The sequence below is a fragment of the Peromyscus californicus genome, unplaced genomic scaffold, assembly GCF_007827085.1.
Source record: "Peromyscus californicus insignis strain IS unplaced genomic scaffold, ASM782708v3 Scaffold_11__1_contigs__length_118956290, whole genome shotgun sequence".
Lineage (NCBI taxonomy): Eukaryota > Metazoa > Chordata > Mammalia > Rodentia > Cricetidae > Peromyscus > Peromyscus californicus.
The window spans coordinates 113,345,695-113,368,213 of NW_026294402.1; the positions used below are offsets into that span (position 1 = coordinate 113,345,695).

Consider the following 22,519-nt stretch of genomic DNA (forward strand, 5'->3'; position numbering starts at 1 on the left):
TACTCAGGTTTGCATGCCCATCCACAGGACATGCATTGGGTGGCAGGCATTTTTTCATATACACACAGACTTGTCTGCACTATATGCAAATATCTGACCCAGTGATATCAAACAAAAATGATTTAGTACTGGCAATTAGATTAACCATTTTCAATCAAAAATGTGACAGATAAAAAAAAATATTTGAATGCTGGGTGGCTGTAGTGCATGCCTTTAATCCCAGCACTTGGGAGGCAGAGGCAGGCAGATCTCTGTGAGTTTGAGGCCAACGTGGTCTATAGTGTAAGTTCTAGGACAGTCAAGGCTACACAAAGAAACCCTGTCTCAAAACACAAATGGAAAAAAATCAACCCCTCCCCCCAGAAAAGAATATGCAATAAAGCTGGATGTGGTAGCACACACCTTTAATCTCAGCACTCAGGAAGCACAGACAGGTGGATCTCTGAGTTCGAGGTCAGCCAGTATACAAAGCAAATTCCAGGACAGCCAGGGTTACACAGAACCCTGCCTTGAAAAAACAAACAAAACAACACAATATACATATCAAATGAGACGCTCATCTCTGTGGAGGATTCCTGGGAGTCTGAAGCATACTCAAAGATCTGCCCTTTGTTGTTCAACTCTAAGATGGTCTTATAATAAAAAAAAAAAACCAACTTGGGGCCAGATATTGGGGTGAAAGCTGAAAGATCAGAGAAGCAGAGCAAGCCACAGCCACCACCTATTACTTCACCAAACTCCACAAATCCTCTGACTGAAATCCTGAGTCCTCACCCGAATGGGTCTCAGCTGAACTACTTTAGTTCCTGTGTCCTCGTGCCTTATATACCTTTCTCTGCCCAGATATCACTTCCTGGGATTAAAGGCATGTGCCACCAATGCCTGGCTCTGTTTTCAGTGTGGCCTTGAACTCAGAGATCCACGTGGATCTCTGCCTCCCAAGTGATAGGATTAAAAGTGTGTGCCACCACTGCCTGACCTCTGTGTCTAATCTAGTGGCTGGCTATGTCCTCTGATCCTCAGGCAAGCTTTATTAGGATACACAGTATATCACCACAGTCCTTTATATTTTTTGCTTCACAATTTCAATAGCACCAGTAATCCTGGAACTCTCTCTGTTCAAGTCTGGCCTTGAACTCAAGAGATCTGCCTGCCTCTGACTCCCCATGCTGGAATTATGTGCGCCACCACACCAGATCTAAAGCTGTTTTTATATCAGCGGCACAAGATTACTATATGATGGCAGTATGGAAGGGAAACATGACTTCTACCCATCCTTTTAACTGTTTCTGAGCCTCTCTGAGCCTTGATATAGCTGACCTCCAATGGATGCCATCTGTCCTCTGGATACTGGGGATGCTTTACTCAAATTCCCAAAGAGCCACAAATAGGAACAGCTACTCTTATGCCTGATCTATGGGAGAGCAGGGTAGCTCAGCTCCATAATCCTCAATGCCTAGATCAGATCCTAGGGAACAGAAGGCACTTAATAAATGCTTGCTGAATGGCCAGGGATATTTTATCTTTTGTCATTTCTCAAGGTTTTGTTTTTGTTTTTAGTTTTGTTACTCTTAAGTTTTCCCCTGCAAGATCAAAAGCATTTGCCCATATTTGTCTTGGTGTATTTGGTATTGTTTAATTAGTTGATTCATCTTGTATATATGGTGTAACAACTAAGGTGTAGCTGTATATTCGCCTCATGGTTAATCTGTGGGCACATACTTTAATCTTTCATCTGCAAACCAAAGTACTGTGTCAACTCAGTCTCTCTGTGATACTATGAAATTATTTATTATAGTTATAATGGTTATGTCACCACATGAAAAACACATTTAAATTTAAAATTTACTCCTAGAAATAGCTTCACAATACCAAAACAATGGCACTCTCAGTAGACACACGAACATAGAAGAGGGAAAATGTCACAGGGTCTCGCCTCTAGACACAGAACTATAGGCAACTAATGATTGCTAGGAGAGGGAGAATCAGCCTCTCCCAGGGATGAGCCCCCATACTGGTTATCCAATACCAAGTGGTCATTTCTGAAACCATACACACACACACACACACACACACACACACACACACACACACACACACACCATCTCATCACCCCGGCACCAAGGCTCAGGGAACATCTGGAAAAGGAGGCAGAAAGAGTGTAAAAGCAAGATAGGGGGTTGAGCCATGAAATGTTTCCCTCTTTCACAAATTACCCCAAGGCAGTTGTGGTTGCCTGCACAAGATCAGGCCAGGCAAGAATTCCAACAATGAGTGGGGAGGGCCTGCAGGGGCCCCACACCACCTTAAAAGCTACTGGCAGTTGATGGCTGCTGGGGCAGGAAGAGTCACTTTTCTTGAGAAGTGTAGCCACTGGTGAGTTCCCCGTGTGCCTCCGTGAATGATCCCACATCCATGTGCTCAGGCTAATAATCATCAGTAGGTCAAATAAATAATTATAGAAGAGGACATGAAACTGGACGGGAGATATAATGGGGTTGCTGAGGGGAGTTGGGGGATGAATTGATCAAGACACAGTGTATACATACATAAAATATTCAAACAATAAATTTAGAAAGAAAGCAAGGGTGAATGGGTGAAATGGTGGGGTGGGGGTTGAGGGACTTGCAGGTGATTTCAGGAAGCTGAGAATGGTGGAGGATGCCGGCTGGTAAGGAAAGAACTTTTACTGGAGGGTCCTAAAAAAATCACTGCTACAGAAAAAGCTAAGCAGGAGACTCGGCATGTGAAAGCCGTTTCTGGCGGCCCTGTATCCACATGAACAGCCCTCCATGGACTCCCACCCCTTTCCTTAGCCAAAGGAATCCAAGGCTTAAACATGCTCAGGTGAGTTCAGACGATCCAGGCATCTCTTCACAATGTGTGACAGGCATTGGAAGATGAGACGGGCAAGTGCTGGGTGCCACCGGACTTTAAGGAGCCTGCACCTGCGAGGCTAGCGAGGTCATGCCCCGAGGGTGGGCTACTCGTTGAGGCTCCCCTGCCTCATCAAAAGGGCACTTCGCGCTTCATGGTTTGGCTGCCCCAAGGTATTCACTGAAGTCCCCAAGGTGCTCTAAGAAGTGCACATACTCCTGGGCGAGCACACCCTAAGGGCACCTGGAACGCCTTCTCCAGGCACAGTACCAGGATGCCACTTGCCTAGGTTTGGGAACAAAACGCTGACTTCTTGCCTAACTCCCTTAGACAGCAGCTCGTGTTTCAGGCGCAGAAGTCCTGCCCCGGGGCAGTCTCCCACAGTGGGACTCTCCCGACTCCACCGGTCTGCGGGCTCACCTCTACTAGAGGCGCTTCTCGAAGACTTTCCAACTTTGCAGACGCTCACTGGTGAACACACGGCTTGACTGCGGCCCGCTCCGGGATCCCAACCCGGTGGAAAAGTGAGTGAGTCCCACCGGGCCTCCCCTCTGGAAGGCCCCCGCGGGGTGGGGGTTGCGGGGGACGGGGGCGGAGGGAGGCAAGTGCGCGCGCAAGCTGGAGAGCGGGCGGAGTCAAATTTTCTTCTCCTGCCCGCCCATACGTCACGAGTCTCAGCCCCGCCCAGGCAGTGGTGATTGGTGAGCAGCGCGCGCGAGCGCCCACGGCCCGCCCCCACTGCAGCAGTGCCCCGCCCACCGGTTGACAGGGATGCAAGTCTGGCCTGCAAGTTGGAACAAGAAGGTGAGGGCGCCGAAAGGCTCAGACCCTCCAAAACTGATGGCTGTTACCCCAGAGCCGGCAGCAGCCCAACGCCCCAAGTACTGGAGACCGGGCCCAAGTCTGCTCCCATAGGCCACTTTCCACCCTCAGCCCTCATCCACATCCTCCTTTCCGCCTCCAAGCGGCAGAGGTGCCCACAGCCCCTCGCCGAGGTGCCCACAGCCCCACGTGCCTAGAGGTCTAGCGTCAAAGTCGCACTGCTCCACACACCGATTCTCATCCCGAGTGCTTATGCAGACTGCACAGTGCGAGCCTGGTCTGCGGACCCTCCGCGCACCACTCGTCGCCTCCTCACTCCCGGGTCCAGCATCCCCTCGGCCTTACCTCACACCCTAGCTCTACATCACCCCAACTCCGTGCCCGAATCCTTCTGCAGCCTCGCTCCCCGCTTCCCCTGGCGGAACCCTCCATTCCCAGTTCAAGCGTCAGGACGTCCCTCGCCCGGAACCCACTAGCGACTGCAAACGTCTCCCACGGCGTCTGGCCTCGGGGTGAATAAACCTCCCTGGGCCTCAGCCGGTGATCCCGCTGCACCAGGGCCTCCACCGCGCGCGCCCCGCTCGTCCATTCCACGCTCCGCGGCCCAGCCCATCGCCGAGCCCGCTCCTTCTCCCAGGCTCCACTGCACCCTCCCACCTACTCCGAGGCCCCCTGTGCTCCGCGCGCGCCGCAGCCCTCGGCCCTAAGACCACACCCCGCGCGCTGTGCCCCCGACTCGGCCCCGCACCCCTCTCCGGGGCGGGCGGGCGGGCGGGCGGGCAGCGCCGGCGGCGGTGGAGGCTAGTCCTCGGGCCGGGACACACCCACCCGCCCGCCCTCCTCGCTTTTCCTCCCTCCCTCCTGCGCTCCCTCTCTCCCGCCCTCCCGCCCTAGCTCAGCGCTCGCTCCTTCCCTCCGTCGCCCGCTCGCGCTTCCCGCGGCGCCGGGCCTCCCGCTCCGCCTCCCCGAGCGCGGCTCTCCCGGGCGCGGCTCCGGGGTTCATGCTGACGAGGCGGCGGCCGCTCCAGCCCAGCGGCGGCGGCGGCTGCGGCGGCGGGAGCTGGGGCGCGGGCCCCGGCCTCCTCTCTCGGAGCGCGGGGCCGGGCGGCGGGCGCGCCCCGGCGGCGGCGGCGGCGGCGGCGGCGAGCGCCCCACCGCGCCGCGCCCCTGCGCGCCCCCTGCGCCGCGCCCCCGCGCGCCCCCCGCGCCTAGCTTGCGGGGGGCCGGGCCTGCGGGCGGCCGGCGCTGCGCGCACCCATGGACGGTCCGGCCATCATCACCCAGGTGACCAACCCCAAGGAGGACGAGGCCCGGTCGCCCGGCGCGGGCGAAAAAGGTGAGGAGGGGCACAGGCAGCTGCCGCGAGGGGTGTGAGTGCACCCGCGTCGCCGGAGTTCTCAGTGTGCGCCCGCACGGGCGTGGGGGAGGGGTGCACCGGGCCAAGAGGGTGCGTGGGTGTGGGGTGCGCCTGGAGCAGAGCGAGGCTGCGAGGGTGCTTGTGCCAGCTGAGCTCGTGTGAGTGTGCAGGAGCGGCCGAGAAGTTGGGATCGGGTGTGTGCACTGCACAGAGCTGTTCTAAGTGTGCATGCGGTGCGTGTGACAGGTTGTGAGTGCACCTACGTGTACGCAGGCCAGCTGGAAGATTGTAAGGGCGTGTGTGCCTCTAACAGATTGTGTGTGTTGCTGCTGATAGGCTGTGAGTTTGTGGTCTTCTGTGGAGGTCTGTATGCATCTGACTGAGAGGTGGAGTGTGTGCAGAGCCGGAGCCTGGGGACACTGGATGTGTATGTATGTTCACTCCTGATGGAGTTGGTGTGTGTGTGTGTGTGTGTGTGTGTGTGTGTGTGTGTGTGTGTGAGATTGTGTGCCTACGCTACCCAACTGGCAGAGTGAATGCACTGTTTCTCTCTACTGTAAGGATGTGTGTGTGTGTGTGTGTGTGTGTGTGTGTGTGTGTGTATCTGCCAACCAAGAACCTGTGGGTACATGAATGCACACATGCTTGTGCCTGCTTGTGCACAGCACAGTCAGGCCATGTCTTGAGAGTAGTTGGTTGTGCAAGTGGAAGAGCGGGGTGAAGAGGAGCGTGCTGACTGCACACGTACACTTGCACACTTCCTTCTTAGCTCTTATCTCAAATCCACCAACCAGCCAGTGAGGAACTCCAAGGCCTGGCATCTCAGGCCTCGGGTGGGTGGGTGGGTGGGTGCTAAGCAGCACTCTGGAAACTGTTAGAGCTGTCCCTCTGGGGAGCTGGTCAGGGGCCCAGCCGGCAATGCAGTGTTGTACCTGGTTTGTGGGGGCATATTCTGGCCCCAGTCCCTTTCTCTGTTTACTTTTTGGTCTTTTTTGGTGTGTTGACCCCTCGGAACTGCCTGGAGTCGCTGTGCGTCCTGCAGGTTGGACAGACTACTTTGAAGAGCTGACCAATCTGGCTTGGTTTGTTCTGGCGACTCACTCCGGCTTCACTGTCCCTCTGCCATGTGCAGCACAAACACCTGAATCTCCCTGCCCTCCCCAAGGACTTGCTTGCCCCCTCCACCCTCTGTGCCTGTGCAGTGAGCAAGGACTGCAGCCCTCCTGGGAAACTGGATGAGGAACAGTCCAGCGCCTCTCCCCAAGTAGGACCCCTGGGCAAGCCAGGAAGATGCAGAGCATCCCCAGAGGTCCCTCAGGTGGGGATCTGCCATCCCGTTTCACTCTGGACACTGTAAACACCGCCTGTGTAGACGCACTGGTTTTCTAAATGTAAAATAAAGACTTCAAACTCTCCCCCCAGAAGCCTTCTATGCCCTATAAATGAGTTTTTAAAACCCTGCAAGAGGGTATGGAGTGAATCCCACGCCTGCCTGGGCCTCAGTGGATCGCACCTCTGTGGCCCAGCCTTCTCACCATAAGGGCCAGTGTTCTTGGGGCCCTGGCTGGGTATGTCCCCTCAGGGAAGGTCCCTGAAGGAAACATCAGGAAAGCTTGGAGAGCCCAGTGCTCCTCTCTGCTGTGGACTGTATGAGAGTGAACCCTCAGCTCTTGTTGCAAGCGGTGTGGCAGGCAGCTGGGGACTGCTCAGCACCTGGGCCTCTTGCGCCCCTCACCCCAGGAGCAGGCATTTTGCAGACCCCCCCTGTCCTCTGGCTGCTGGGATTCCTGAAGCAGAGTCAGTCTGTAGAAAAGCCAGACCTTGTACGTGTTTCGTTTCTGGAGGTGCTTGCACTGTTCGCTGTTCGGCCTGTTGACATTGCTTTTCTGAACAGGCTTTTCATATCTTCAACAGCGGATTTTGTTTGTTTTCGGTGTCGGATTGGTTACTTGTTAACTGCTTCGGGGAATTCCTTGCCTGCTGTCCTAGGGTGGGGTGCCTGGCTAGTAAAACCATTAAAATCCCACTAACATGAGGGTTTTTTTTAACTCCAAAAAGTTAATATAATTTTGATCATATGTGGTATAACAAAATACTTGAGATTCAGTTTTTATTGTTTGCTTTTTAAAAATATTTTTGGCTTGGCTGGGCGGTGGTGGTGCACATCTTTAATCCCAGTGCTCAGGGCAGAGACGGGAGGCTCTCTATGAGTTCAAGGCCAGCTTGGTCTACAGAGCGAGTTCCAGAACAGCCAAGGCTTGTTCTTTGACAGCCCCACATATATGCATGTATCTTGATCATGCCCACCCCCAGCTCCCCCAGTCCCCTCCAGCGCATGCTCCTCCCACCTCGAGTCTATTTCTGAGAATCAAATTTTGAAACAGATTCTTTAGAATAATGAACCACCAAACAGGTTCAGCAGTGTCTCCAGCTTCAGCATGCTGATATCTTTAGATAGGCAGAACATGGTTTGCATAATTTAAGACAGACAGTCATTTTGTTATTAAATATTGGGCCTGCAATGTTTGGAAGTGTTTGTGGTATGAAAGTGATGGATGGCTTTAGAATGTTTGCTTTCGTGATTTATTCTATCAAATAGGAATGACAGTGACCAACTGCTCTTGGGTTTGGTGGGAGGGGCCCTGCCCTGTGTACCAGTGGACTGCTGCTCCACAACTTTAGTTTCAGTAGGTTTACAAAGGAAGTTTGATGTGCTGGCAGCGAGTTGAGTTACTTCTGGACACAGTACATGTGGTGGTGTACTCGGGGATGGCTGTCACCATCAGCTTAGCCTGCCACTCTGGGCTTATTCCTCCAGCTGTGTTTGACTGGACTGATAGTGTAGTGTAAGGCTACAAAGAACAATGTCCCATCAACCTCGCTGTTCCTACCATGCTGTCTCTTAGCACTTAGAAAAGCAGACAAGGGATAGGCATGAGAAAGCCTTGGGAGAAAAAAACTGAACGACTGGTCAGTCTGTGAACTACCCATTCCCAGGCCATTCTTGTTAAACATTTAAGTGACTTCCAATGTTCAAAGCTGACAGATGTTTGGAGGAAAACGGGTCCTCTCAGTAGACTTGGGAGAAAAAAAAAAAAAAAGTACAGATTTTGCTTGTCCTTAAGATTTATTTTTATTTCATGTGTATGGGTGTTTTGCATGTATGTCCATACACCATGTGTGTGCCTGGTACATGTGGAGGCCAGAAGAGGGTGTTTGATCCCCTGGAACTGGAGTGACAGATGATTGGTTGTGAGCCACCATGTAGGTGCTGGAACTGAACCCAGCCAGTGCTCTTAACTAGCCCCAGGAGTGCAAGCATTTTAAACAGTAACTTAATACTTAAAGCATGAGGAATGCTTTGGCTGCAAGTAACAGAAAACCAGGCTTCCTGCAGCCTAAGCCAGCTCCTCCTTTATGACAAGTGTCTGGAGGTTGGCTGCTGTGGCTGTCATCAAGCAGCTCTGATGTTAGAGCCAGCTTCACGGTGAGTCTCTTGGCTCCCCCACCCCCATGTTGCATCCTGGCTGCAACCCCTCTAGTCACCCTAGTTATCCTCAAGACAGGAAAAGAGACCGAGCAGGTCATGTTTATCCCTCTTACCTGGAAAGTCGACATTCCCAGGCACTGCTCAGTAAACTTTTGTTCATGTTTAATTGGCCAGAACTGGGTCATGTGGCCTCCCTTAGCCTCAAGCAAAACGGAGGAAACAGAGGGACCAGTGTGGGTGCGGCTGACCCCAGAGTTACCTGTGTTCTCCATGTCCCTGTCACAGAGGAGTCAGCTCCTCTGCACTCCAGAGACACAGTGCGATGATGTCGCTGCTGACCGCATGCACGGCTTGCAGTAACAACATTTCCAGACATCCTGTGTCAACAGGTGAATCAGGCTGGACAGTGGGACCTCAGTCCTGCAGAACAAATGCTACCAGGCCGTTGGAACAGTTAAATGACATCTGAACATAGACATGTGACTTTCTGAGACATTTCAAAGTGAGAAATCTCAAAAATGACATAACAGTATGATCCTATCTTGTTTAAAAAAATCAGATACACAGAACTGAACAAACGTCTAGAAATACACACACACAAAAATAATCTGGGAGGAGCAAACGCACAGGGATGATTCCCTCTGGGGCGAAGGCTGAGTGGTAAGTGAGGCAACTTCTGCTAGCTCTTTGGAAAGAAATCATTTGAAGGAATTGTACAATAACAAAACAAACTCCCAAAACCTTGATTAATATGCAGAAATATCCAGAACATTTCAATGCTAGCTAAGCAGCTAATTGTTTTGTGAGCTAATAGTTTTACAGGAGATTACTGCAGGCCAGTGTGTTTATGCAGATATTCAGGCCCAAAGTACTGAGTCTGCCTCTCATACATGTTTGTGGTGTGGCCTTAGTCATTTGTAAAATATAATTTAACATTTTTAAAATTTTATTTCACGTGTATGGGTGTTTTACCTACATGAATGTATGTGTGCCATGTGCATGCAGAGGCCAGAAGAGGGAGTCAGTTCCAGATGGGAGTTACACACAGTTGTACATTGCCATGTAGGTGCTGGGACTTGAACCCAATTCTCTGGAGGAGCAGCTTGTGGTCCTAACTGAGAGTTTCCGACCTTGGAGGTGCTGACAGAATTACAGCCAAGAAAAGGGTCTTATAGGCAGTAATCATTTCAGATGACGGGATAGATCGAAAGGAGGTTCACATTAACATTTTGTAGAGGGGATGTGAGACAGGGTCTCATGAACTTCAGGCTGCCCAGGAATTTTCTGGGTAGCCACAGTTAGCCTTTACCTCCTACGTGCTGGGATCGCAGTCATATATCAGTGTGCCCAGTTAATTAAGTTTTTAAAAGTAAACTTTTGTCATGGTTGTTGTTGTTGAGACGGGTTTTTCCCATGTAGCCCTGTCTGTGTAGACCAGGCTGGCCACAAGCTCAGAGATCCCTTACCTCTGCCTTCCCAGTGCTGGGATTAAAGGTGTGCATTCCACACCAGACTTAAATTCCCCATGCCTGACTTAAACTTTTATTTAACATAACTGTAGATTCATATGTTGTTAAAAGAAATCACACAGGGCCAGGTGTGGTGGTGCATACCTGAGACCAAGATCACAGATTCCAGGCTAACCTGTGGCAGGACCCTTTGAAGAGGAAAGAGGGAGGGGAGTGGAAGGGAGGGGAAGGGTCACAGAGATCCTCTGTCTCCTCTGCCCTGATCCCCTCAGTGTTAATATTTTGCAAGACATTGAATGGCTTCACAGCCGAGATGTTGAGAATGACCTTATCAAAGCAGAAATTACAGTACCAAGAGACTCTGCTCACTCTTTAACGCTCTTTCTAGCCACAGCCTTTTCCCGTCCTCACCTGGCCCCCTCCTTAGCACACTGGCAACCTCTATTCTGTTTCCCATGTCCAAAATTTTGTCATTTCAGAAATGTTAGCTAGGCAGGATCAGACAGAATGTGATCGTTTCAGTGTGCTCTTTTCCCTCAGTATGATTCTCCAGAGAGTCATTCTGTTACTGCTCATGTTAATATTTGGGTTTCCTTGTTCTTTCCTGTGTAATAGTCAGTGTGTGAACATACCACAGTTTGATTGCTCATCCTCTGGAGATAATCGGGGTTATTTCTAGATTTGGGGTATTTTGAATAAAGCTGCCATGAACACATACGGACATTTTTATGTAAGTGTAGTTACTGGGTTGTGTGATGGTTGTAAGTTTATTCACATCTTTTTTAATTTAAAATAAACTGCTGTTTCTTTGAATAAACATACCATTTTGCTTTCTTAATAGCAAGTAGAAGGCATCTATTTCTCTAAAGCCTCAAGTATTTAATGTTGTCATTTTAAAAAATTATATATTTGTGTATATATGTGATATGTCCTGCACTGTCACTACCGGCCTTATTCCCTTGAGACAGGGTCTCTCACTGAACCAGGCCAGTGACCAAGTCCCCGCTGCCCTTGTGGCTCTGTTGCATACAGCGCTGGGGTTACAGACTTGTACAGCCACATCTGACTTTTTAGGTGGGTGCTGGGGATTTGAACTTGATCCTCACATGTGTACAGCAAGCACTCTTACCCACCAAGCCATCTCCCTAGCCCGTCACCACATTCTCATAGACAGGGAGTGGTCACTCATTATATTTTAAGATTAAATGATGCGGGCTGAGAAAGAGTTTGGAGTAAGACACAGAACTCAAAAACAGACCATGCAAACGTACCCAACAGATTTCAGCAAGTTCAGATGTGAAGGCGGCACAGCTGTGAAGAATGATTACTCGGGCTGGAGAGACGGCTCAGAGGTTAGGAGCACTGTCTGCTCTTCCAGAGGTCCTGAGTTCAATTCCCAGCAACCACATGGTGGCTCACAACCACCTGTAATGAGATCTGGTGCCCTCTTCCGGCCTGCAGTCATACATGCTGTATACATAATAAATAAAAAAATCTTTAAAAAAAAAAAAAAAAGAATGATTACTCCGCAAGCGTGAGAGCGTGAGTTCCAGTCCCCAGAACCCGTGTAAAAAGCCAGGCATGGGTGGACTCGAATCATGGTTGTATGATTTTTAGTAAACAAATCCTATTAATGTTGCACCGTGCTCTCTTCGTAAAGCAGTTAGGAATCTCAATTTGGATGTCCATGTGTTCTGTGTTAGCATACAGACGTACAACTGGCATTGTATACTTATCCTGTATCCTGTGTCTTTGTTGAGCTCACCGATTTGCTATGAGCCTTTCTGTGGATTCATACAAGTTTTGATATAAGCAATCTTGTCAAATAAGAACATTTATTTTTCTTCGAGACTGTATGCCTTTCATTTATTTTTCTTGCTTTATCACGCTGACTAGAACATGGAGTAGTATATTAAGTAACTGGTGAGGATGGATGGATGGATGGATGTCTTTGCTCCTATTTGGTTACTTTTCTGTTGTTGTGATAAAACCATGACCAAGGCAGCCCACAGAAGAAAGAGTTTATTTGGGCCTACTGGTTCCAGAGGAGTAAGAGTCACTCGTGGTAGGGACACATGGCAGCGAGCAGCAGACATGGCGGCAGGAACAGGAAGTTGAGAGCTCACACCTTCAACCACGCGAAGGAAGTAGGCGTGTGACTCTTTCTTTATGTCAAAGCTCACTCCCAATGATGTACTTTCTTCCAACCAGACTGTACCATCTAAACCTCCCCAGCTAGGGACCAAGTGTTCCAATACCTCAGACTGTAGGGGATGTTTCCGGTTTAAACCATAGCAGCTCCCAAGCTGAAGATGAACTCCTTATCTTCCACCAATAACCATAATATCAGTTGTCAGATTTTGGTTTTGTTTGTTTGTTTGTTTGTTTGTTTGGAGACAGAGTTTCTCTGTGTAGCCCTGGCTGTCCTGGAACTCACTCTGTAGACCAGGCTGGTCTAAAACTCACAGAGATCCTCCATGCCAGAATTAAAGGTGTGAGCCACCACCACCTGGCTCAGTTGTTAGATTTTTGATTCATTGGATTGGTGAAGTTCCCTCTGTCCTAGGTTTTCTGGGTTTTCTAGAAATTGAAATTTTCCATAAGCCCTTTCTGCTTAAGTGAGTATAATCATGCTAGTTAATATGGCAGTGCACATTGACTTTGAATATGGACCCAACCTGACATCCGTGAACAAACTTTGTGTTGGAGAATTCTTTCCTAAGTATTGATAAACCGTCTGTGAGCGACACTGTCTTCAGTTTCCCTTATTTAATTTTCACTTACGTTGTCTTTTCCTGGTTTGATAGCAACCTCGTGAACTGTGTCAGGGAGCTCTCTGTCCTATGTTCTGGAACCAACTGTGTGGAATGAGTGTGTTAGTTTTCCACTGAAATCATCTGGGCCTGGAGATTTCTTTGGGGCAGTTTTTAAATCTCCAAATTCAACTTTTTCAGTAGTTGTAGAGTCGTTTAAATAATCTCTTCCATATGGGCAGACTTGTGATAGAGAGGGTTTCTTGATTTAAGCTGACAGATGTCTGAGCATTGGGCCGTCCGTAGTATTTATTTATTCCCTTGCCGTCTTCCTGATATGTATAGAACCAGCAGCAGGGAGGGCAGTGGTCATTTGTGGCCCCCATTATTTTCTGTCAGTCTTGCTGGGAGCATCTCAACTTCTCTGGTCTTTGTTCATTGTTTTTTTACCCCTCTATTTTCTGTGTTCAATTTTATAATTTCTTTCTGCGACTTGGTTTGTTTTGGGCCTGTTTTGCTCCCCTGACCCCCGTGTTCTTGGAGAGAAGTTCAGAGGCCCAGGTATTTTTTTGCTTTCCTAATAAATGTGTTTAGTGCTGCACACTTCTAAGTACTGCTGTAGCAATCCCCACAAATTCTGGTATTTTCATTTTCATCCAGTTCCATGTGATTGTTAAATGAACTTTAATGTTTAGAACAGTATCAGGTTCACGGTCAAATTGAGCAGAAAGCTCGGCACAGCCCCCGGCGCCAAGTGTGGTCATCCTCCCCCACTGTCAATATCCAGAGCCGTGCGGTGATTACAGTTTTATGACCCTGTGCGGACTCAGTCATTATCACCTGGCACAAGAAGCGCACATTAGGGCTCAACTGTTGCCATTGTCCATTTTATGAGTTTAGATAAAGGTACAGTGATATGTGTCCACCATTACAGCATCTAACAGGATGATTTCACAGCTCTAAAAACCTGTGTTCACCCATCCTTTCCAACCCCCAGCCTCTGGCACCCTCTGACTCTCTACTGCCTCCATGGGTTTGCCTTTTCTAGAAGACCATCTGGTTGGAGTCATAAGGGCATGTAGCCTCTGCAGATTGGCTTTCTTCACTTAAAATGCATTTAGATTTTCTTCATGTCTTTTCATGATTGAAAAATTAATTTGGGGGCTTAGAGAGGTGGGTTAGAAGTTAAGAACGCTTACTGCTCTTTCTGAGGACCAGAGTTTGGATCCAAGCATCTATTCCTGGTGGTTCACAAAATGCCTGTAACTTCAGCTCCAAGGGATCTGACTCGTTTTCTAGTTTCTGGTGTGTGCGCATGTGTATAGGTGTGCCTGCATGTGTGTGCAGGTGGATGTAAGGACCAGACGTCAGCATCATGTGTCTTTCTTCAGGAGCTGTTCACTTTGTTTTTTGAAACAGGGTCTCTTATTGGCCTGGAGCTCACCAATTAGGCTAGTCTATGGCCCCTGAATCCTAGGAATCTGCCTCTCTGCCTGTCCAGAGCTGGGCACACAAGCGTGTGGCACCATATGGGTTAATATGGGTTCTGATGATCAGCTCATATCTTCATACCTGCGCAGCAAACTCTGCAACAGTGCTACCTTCCCACCCCTCAGATCCACTTGTGTTTAGTGCTGAGTAACATTGTGCGCTGCAGATGGACAACAGTTTAATCATAGTTCACCTACTGAGGGATGGACAGCAAGGTTGCCTCTGAGTTTTAACAAAATGAACAAGGTTGCTCTGAACAGCTGTGTCCACATCTTTGGTCGAGACAAGATTTTGATTCATTTGGGTAAATACCCAGATGAGATTACTATTGTTAGAGTATTGAGTTTAGTTTTAAAGGAAAACTGTTGTGCTGTTTTCCAAAGCAGCTATATGATTATTAGTTTTCATTAGTTTAATTATAATGCATCTTGGCATGGATTTCTTTGATTTGTATATTTCCGGTTCTTTTGCTTCTTGGGTTTATGTCTTTTGCCAAATTTGGGAAGTTTTCAGCCATTATTTCCTGAGTTCTTTTCCAGCCCTACACATTCTTATCTCCTGAGATGCCAGTAACACCAAGATCCTTTTTTTAAAATTAAGATGTAGTTATTTTTATTTTATGTGTATGGATGTTTTGCCTGCGTGTATGTGTGTGCATCACAAGTGTGCCTGGTGCCTGTGGAGGACAGAAGAGGGCATAGGACCCTCTAGAACTGGAGGTATAGAGTATTGTGAGCCACTATGTGGCTGCTGGAAATGGAACCTGGGTCCTCTGCAAGAGCAGCAAGTTCTTAAGTGCTGAGCTGCCTTCCTCTCCAACCTCCACAGTTAGTCAATACTAGTTCTGCTCAGTTTTTCAATCTCCTCTTCTTCAAACTGGGTAGTGTCTGTTATTCTCTGTTCAAGCTCTGCTGTAGAACCGATCCACTGGGATATTTTTATTGCACTTCTTTTATTTATGTGGTGTGGTGTGGTGTGCACATGGGCACACGAGGCTGACATCAGCTGTTTTCCTCACTTGCTCTCCACCTTACATCTTGAGGCAGGGTCTCTCACTTGAACTCACAGCTCACTAATTTTTCTGATCTAGCTAGCCATCTTGCTCCAGGGATCCCCTCCTTCACCTCCTGTGCACTGGAATTGCAAATACATCACCATGCCCACCTGGAATTTACATGGCTGCTGAGGAATCTGAACCCTCGTCTTCATGTTTGTGTGGAGAGTGCTTGACCTGGTGAGCCATCTCCCAGGCCCAGGCCAGATGCTTTTAATTCTGAGTTTCTGTTTATTCTCTAAAATTTCTACATTGCTAAGGCTTTCTACACCCCCTTCCCATTTGTCTCCAACATGCCTCAGTTGCTTCGTGAGGCATTTTTATCATGGCTGCTTTGAAGTCTTTGTCAAGTAAGCCTATCATCTCTGTTATCTTGGTGTTTCCATCTGCTGATTGCTCATTTTCACTCAGTTTGAGATGTCCTGGGTTTCGGTATAACAAGAGAATTGCAGTCAAAACCTGGAGATCTTCATGTTGTGTCAAGACTCTGGGTCTTGTTTAAGCCTCCTGTCTTAGCTTTCTCCTAGTTGGCTCCAGTGAGAAAGGGGAGCCCTCCCTTCTTCCTCTTTTGACGTCTACTGGGCAGAGGAGGGAGTTCAGGGTCCACATGGTCTTTAATAAGCTACAAAGGACTGGCCTCATTATCTCTGGGTGTCAAAAGCCCTGATTCTTCCCACGCCTCCTGTGATACCAACCTAGTGGAAGGGAGAGTGTCTTCCTGCTCTGTACTTGGGCTTCTCTGTCTCCACCAGGGCTAGAGACAGATCATTACACCTGAGGAGAGGAGTGTTCATGGTTGATAGCCCTCAGCTATTTACTGGCATTTATGGGGCAGGTCTGCAGGCAGGCGTGTGTGTGTGTGTGTGTGTGTGTGTGTGTGTGTGTGTGTGTGTGTGTGTGATGTGTGGTGTTTGATTGCAAAACAGTGATTATTATCTGAAATATTTTGGTCTTGCCAGATTTTCCTTTCATCGTCTGGCCTCTGGGTTGCAAGGAGAAGGCTTTTCTGGGACTCCTGTCTGTAGCCTTGCTTTTTTTCCCTCTCACATGCAACTTCTTGAGCAGTAGGTCTCAGGTCCACGAAGCAGACGGGGTCCCCGGGGAAACTGCTCCACATTGTTCTTCAGGCCTCATGGTTGCTACCTGATTTACCTACTCTCTGCTTTTCAAGACTGACTTGTTTGTCCCTGATACAAAATCCAGAAGGTTAATTGTGTTCAGTGGGAAGGAAGGAAGTGAGTGTATCTACTCTGTCTTCCTGGAAATCCTCAATTAACGTTTAGTCTCAGCCAAATTAAATACTGAATTTTAATTATGTAATGGTTTTTGACATAGGGTGTCACTCCGTGCAGGAGGTTGGCTTTGAGCTTATCATTCTCACACCTCAGTGCCGAGATAACAGGCATGCACCACCACTACCAGACAAATTAGATACTTTAAAGGCTAGTCTGAGAGGGAAAGTTGTCCTTTTAAAGGTTCATTTCAAGGGTGGGCGAGATGGCTCCGTGGATAAAGATGCCGACCACCAGCCTCACAAGCTGAGTTCAATCCCCAGGACCCACATGGTGGAAGGAGAGGGCCAACTCCCAAAACTTGTCCTCTGATCTCCACACGTGTGCTGTGCTGTGTGCCCACCCTCGAAATAAATACGTAAATGTAAGAAATGTATAAAATGTAAAAAAGATTGGTTTCTTTTTCATTTACGTGTGCAGGTGTTTTCCTGCGTGTATGGCTGTGCACCATTTACATGCCTGGTGCCCACAGAGGCCAGAAGAGGGTGTCAGGTCCCTGTCAACTGGAGTCACAGATGGCTGTGAGCCTGCATGTGGCTGCTGGGAATAGAACCCGGGTCCTCTGCAAGAGCAGCCAGTGCTCTCAATTGCTGTGCTATCTCTTCAGCCCCAAATATTTTTGTTTTTAAAAAATATTTATTTCAATATTATGCTAGTGAACAATATAAAATTCAACTTCTCTTAGTGTTTTCAATATCTTAAAAATTCTTAGCTGGGTGTAGTGGCACACGCTTTAATCCCAGCACTTGGGAGGCAGAGGCAGGCAGATCTCTGTGCGTTTGATGTGGGCCTGTTCTATATAGCGGGTTCCAAGCCAGCCAGGGCAACATAGTTAGACACTGTCCATAAAAACAAAAAGAGCAAAAAGATAAGAATGAATTAAGTCTAAAATCAAATCTAGATTGGTAGAGCTGCTGGGACACCAGCAGTCTGACCAGCCTTGAAAGGGTTAATTCATAAGCTTTGACCCTCACATAAAAATTAAGCTCCAAGTTCCCCCTGCGTCCTTATGTAGAATGTGTTTTTTAGCTGATATTCTGTTTGGTTAGTGAGGATGTTCAGCCTTATATCTTTAATTTTATTTCTCAGTTAAGAAACTCTCCATTTAAGTAAACAGAAATGCCTTCTTGAGGTAAACACAGAAGAGTGGATCTGGATTTAGTGCACATGGCTGTCAGACAGACCTTCCTGGCCAGCGCCTGTGAAAGTCTGCCTCTGGCTCAGACTGCCTTGGAAATGGGTCTCTACACTCCAGAAACCTGCCTTGGGTTGGTTCGCAGGAGCACACCCTGTTGGAGGAAAAACTCCCTTTTGAGACATCGGGACAGGGTTCTCAGAAGGGACCTCAGACCTTAGAAGATTTTAATTCTCAACCAAAGGGTTCTTTCCCTTTTTGTACTGCAGAAGGGGCAGGCTGGCGATGAAGGGAGAGAGAGGATCATGTGAAAGGGGTATGGGTCACTGAACCTTCCAGCCAGTAAGTGGCAGAGAATGAGGAAGGACTGGCCACTAGTGAGTCTGCACACAAACACACACACACACACAGAGACGTGTGTGTGTGTGTGTCTGTGTGTCTGTGTGTGTGTATATGTAAATATTCCTTCACCATTGTTCCAGATGAGATACAATACCGAGGCCAGCAGTGTCTGGATACCAGACAGGACCATGAAAGAATTCTCTTGGGTAATATTGAAATTATAATGTACACCTTAGAACTTACTGTCCATGTCTTAAATCCTTACTCATCAGACATTTAAAGGTGAGAGTGGGGCATGGGTGTGTATGTGTGTGTTGGGCTTTTAAAAAATCTCCTTTCTTGGGCTGGGAAGATGGCTCAGTGGAAAAATCACCTGAAGGCCAAAGTCCTGATCCCCAGAACCCAGGTCAGTGCCAAACGGAAGTGGTGGCTTGCCTCTAATTCCAGCAATCTAAAGGGAAATGGGAGCCCGAGAGCAGACTGTCTAACCCGACAGCCCGAGGGACCCTGCCTCAATGAATAAGGTAGAAGCAGTCAAGGATGCTACCAATGTCAGCCTCAGGCCTCGACACACATTCAAATGTGAACCTCCCACACACATACACATACTTTTTTCTCCTTACCTTTAAATATGTCTTTCCTGAGCAAAGGCTCAGGAGTCCCTTGAAGCTCTAGGTTGGGATGTGGACATGTATGTTTGAATCCCAACTGCAGACACTGATGGTATAATCCTCCTGAGCCAGGGCCCAATCAAAACCCGTCTTTATGGTGCCTAAGATTATGCAATTCCCTAACAGTGCGTGCAGATTCTGAGTAGCTGTGTCAAATAAAAAACTGAAAGGTTTCTTTGTAATTATAATTTGTATTAACACTGTTTGCCAGAATGTTCCCAAATCCTTGTACTGTAGAGCACTTTAAAAATTGTAGAGAAGTGGCTGAACATTTGATGACTGGAGCTATTCTTACTTTTCAAAATTAGTACGTAACCGAAGACCACAGGGCGATGTTCCAGCATCCTGAAGAACAAACTGCTTTACCTTGTCAACATGGCTTGATAAATGGAGCCTCATAGAGCCAGTAAGAAAGAATAGTGTACTTGAGATTGTACTTCGTGTAGTCCAAGCAAGGTTTGACTTTTATGCTTGGCTGTAAGTTTGTTCTGAGTGTTGAGTCCAAAGACCTCAGTCAAGGCCATATTTTCTTCCCCTTCTTCAGGAAACAGAATATACTCACTTCTGTTTTGATTACAGTACTACATTTAATGGCAGTCATCAAGCAGTTCTAAAATCTGTATTGTTGTTAACTTTGTCTAGTGTATAAGCACCAGCAACTCTGTGTGTGTGTGTGTGTGTGTGTGTGTGCATGTGGAGACCAGAGATCACCCTTAGGTGTACTTCCTCAAGTCTTAGCCACCTTGCTTTTTTTTTTTTTTTTTTTTGGTTTTTCGAGACAGGGTTTCTCTGTGTAGCTTTGCGCCTTTCCTGGTACTCGCTTTGGAGACCAGGCTGGCCTCGAACTCACAGAGATCCACCTGGCTCTGCCTCCCAAGTGCTGGGATTAAAGGCGTGCGCCACCACCGCCCGGCCTGCCACCTTGCTTTTTGAGACAGGGTTTCTTGCCTAGTCTGGCTGTCATTAGTTGAGCTGGACCAGCCAGGCCGTGAGCCTCAGCAATATCCCTGTCTTCACCTCCCCAGATCTGAGATGACACGCTCTGCTGCCGTACCCAGCTCTTTGTGGGTTGTGGGGCTCTCACCCCGGTCCTTGTGCCTCCAAACACTTGACTAACTGAGCTAACCATCTCCCCAGCCCAACAACTCATTTTTCTACTCCATAGGAGGCTGTAACACTTCCATAGGCCTAACTTCTTCCCTGATTGATTCCTGGACTACTTTTCCTTCTTCTTCTAGCCCAGGCTGGCCTGGAACTTGCCATCCTGCTTCAGCCTCTCAAGTATTGAGATATGGGCATGTACCGTCACACTTGATCTCCTTGATTGAGTTTATATTTAATGTATGTGTCAAGGTAAATTTGCAGAGAATAAAAATGCAAGTGAATCTTGACAAGCATAACCATGAAACCACCATGTCTATCAAGATAAAATGTTTCCACTGGCCCCGAGATATTCTCCCTGGCAGTTCCGTTTTGATTCCAAGTGGCCATGTGACAGTCCCTGTTGATATGCTGCTTATCTGTCTCTGATATTGTCATTTCTTCTGAGTGGCTAATGGCATCATCTTATCAGGCTGTACTCTTGGTGTTTTGTTTGTGTTGGCTCTGGAGACAGAATCCAAGGCTTTGTGCATGCTAGGCATACACTCTGCAGCTGGACCCAGCCCAACGTCCTAATGATGCTGAGAGTCCTACTTTTAATTTTACAATTTGTTTGATTTCTTAATATTGATGTCTTTTAAATATAAATTGACATTCAAGTCCTTTTTTTCTATGTGTTTTGCAAATATTTTCACCCAGAGTACACAGCGCTGGGGAATAACCCAGGGCCTTGCACATGTTACACCCCCTCACCCCCACCCCACCCCTACCAGCCTAGCCATGTCTTTCTTTTTCCAAAGGGGGTACGTGTGGTTAAGGAAACACACACACACTGGAGCAATGGCTCAGCGGTTACGAGCACTTGCTGCTGTTGCAGAGGACCTGGCCTTGGTTCTAGTGGATCAGACGTCATCTTCTGGCCTCTGTGGGCACTGCACACATATGATGCACAGACACACATTGCTGGCATACACATAAAATTAACATAAATACATCTTTTATATTAAAAAACACACAATATACAATTTTACCACTTTAAAGTATACAGCTCATGGGTACCAAAAACATTTGTGCTGTTGTCCAACCCTTGCTCCATCCGTCCCCATAATTCTTGCATATTGTAAAACTGAAAGTGCCTGTTAAGTGGTAAATGGGCATTTTCCCTCTCCCCATGTCCCCTAGCAACCACCCATCCTGCCTCTGTCTCTCCTTTGATGCTCCATCTTTCCTTTTATCTTTTGGGAACTGGTTTGTGTCACTTTAACAGAACGCCCTCAGGCTTCATCCATGGCATGGTATATGTCGGAATTTCCTCCTGACACACACTATTGTGAATCTTATTCACCTTTAATTTTAAAGGTGACTGACATCCCCTTGTCTGTATCTGGCTTCTTTGCTCTTGCACTCATTTGTTTGTGGGCTCTTTGGTTGCTTCTATGGTTTAGCTTTTGTGAATGCTGCTATAAACCTTGGGGTGCAAACATTTTGAGTTCTTGCTTTAAGGTTCAGGGTTTATACTTACATGTAGAATTGCTAGACCATCTGGCAGTTCTACCTGGCATGTTTTGAGGACCCTCCATGCTGCTTTTCAAGGCATTCCAATAGCATGAAGATCCCGGAGTGTTCACATCCTGAGCATGCTTATTATTTTTCTGGGTTTTGCTTGCTTGCTTGCTTGGAGTCAGGGGGGTTGAGACAGGCTTCCCCCATCACCCAGGCTTGAACTTCTCTCGGTCCTCATGCCTCTGCCTCCCAGAGTCCTGAGGTTACAGCATGAACCACCAGGCCTGGCTTTTCTGGGTTTTTGATAGTAGATATCTTCATAACTGTGAGTGCTGCTGGTGCCTCTCAAGAGTGAGGATTTCTAATTTGGATAAAATCTAGCTTGAATGATGTTTACACTGTCATACTGATGGCCTCACTAACCCAAGGTTACAAAGATTTTCTCCTATAAGTTTTTTTTGGGGGGGCCGGGGAAGGGAAGAGAAATTTGCATCATTCCATTTTTAAACTGTTTTAAGTAAAATATATGGCATGAATTGAGGTCTACTTGTTTTCTTAAAATTTGTTGTTTGGTTGGTTTTTATTTTATTTTATTTTTTTGTTTGTTTGTTTTGACAAGGTTTCTCTGTGTCCTAGAACTTACTCTGTAGACCAGGCTGGCCTGTAGCTGAAGTTTTCTCTGGTCCTGCCCAGCCCCATGGACCCCATAGTCGCTTATAAAATAATCATTCAGAAGCTTATATTAATTAAAACTGCTCGGCCATTAGCTCAGGCCTACCACTGACTAGCTCTTACATTTAAACTCAGCCCATTTCTGTTAATCTATATGTTGCCACATGTTCCATGGCTTCACCTGTATGCCATTACATGCTGCTCCCTGGACGGCGGGCTGGTATCTAATGACTCAGCCTTCTCCCAGAATTCTCCTTCTCTGCTTATCCTGCCTATACTTCCTGCCTGGCTACTGGCCAATCAGCATTTTATTTATCAACTAGTCAGAGCAACACATTCACAGCATACAGAGCAACATCACCCATCCTTTACCCTTTTCTTTCTATTTAAAAGGAAGGTTTTAACTTCAACATAGTAAAATTACATAACAAAACAGTTATCTAGTAAGAATTAGTTACAATATCTAGTCTATTTGTATTTGGCAAAATTA

General features: G+C 47.6%; 1 protein-coding gene across 3 annotated transcripts in view; it reads left to right on the top strand.

The window, feature by feature from the left end:
* The first annotated feature begins 4,887 nt into the window (after nt 1-4,887).
* The window catches only part of Ctdspl (CTD small phosphatase like), a 131,786-nt gene continuing 114,154 nt past the window's right edge, over nt 4,888-22,519 (top strand). For all 3 annotated transcript variants that reach the window (XM_052723844.1, XM_052723852.1, XM_052723861.1), the window contains exon 1: nt 4,888-5,035. In XM_052723844.1, coding sequence (XP_052579804.1) covers nt 4,957-5,035 — 79 coding nt within the window. In that variant the 5' untranslated portion in view covers nt 4,888-4,956. The remainder of the gene's footprint in view (nt 5,036-22,519) is intronic.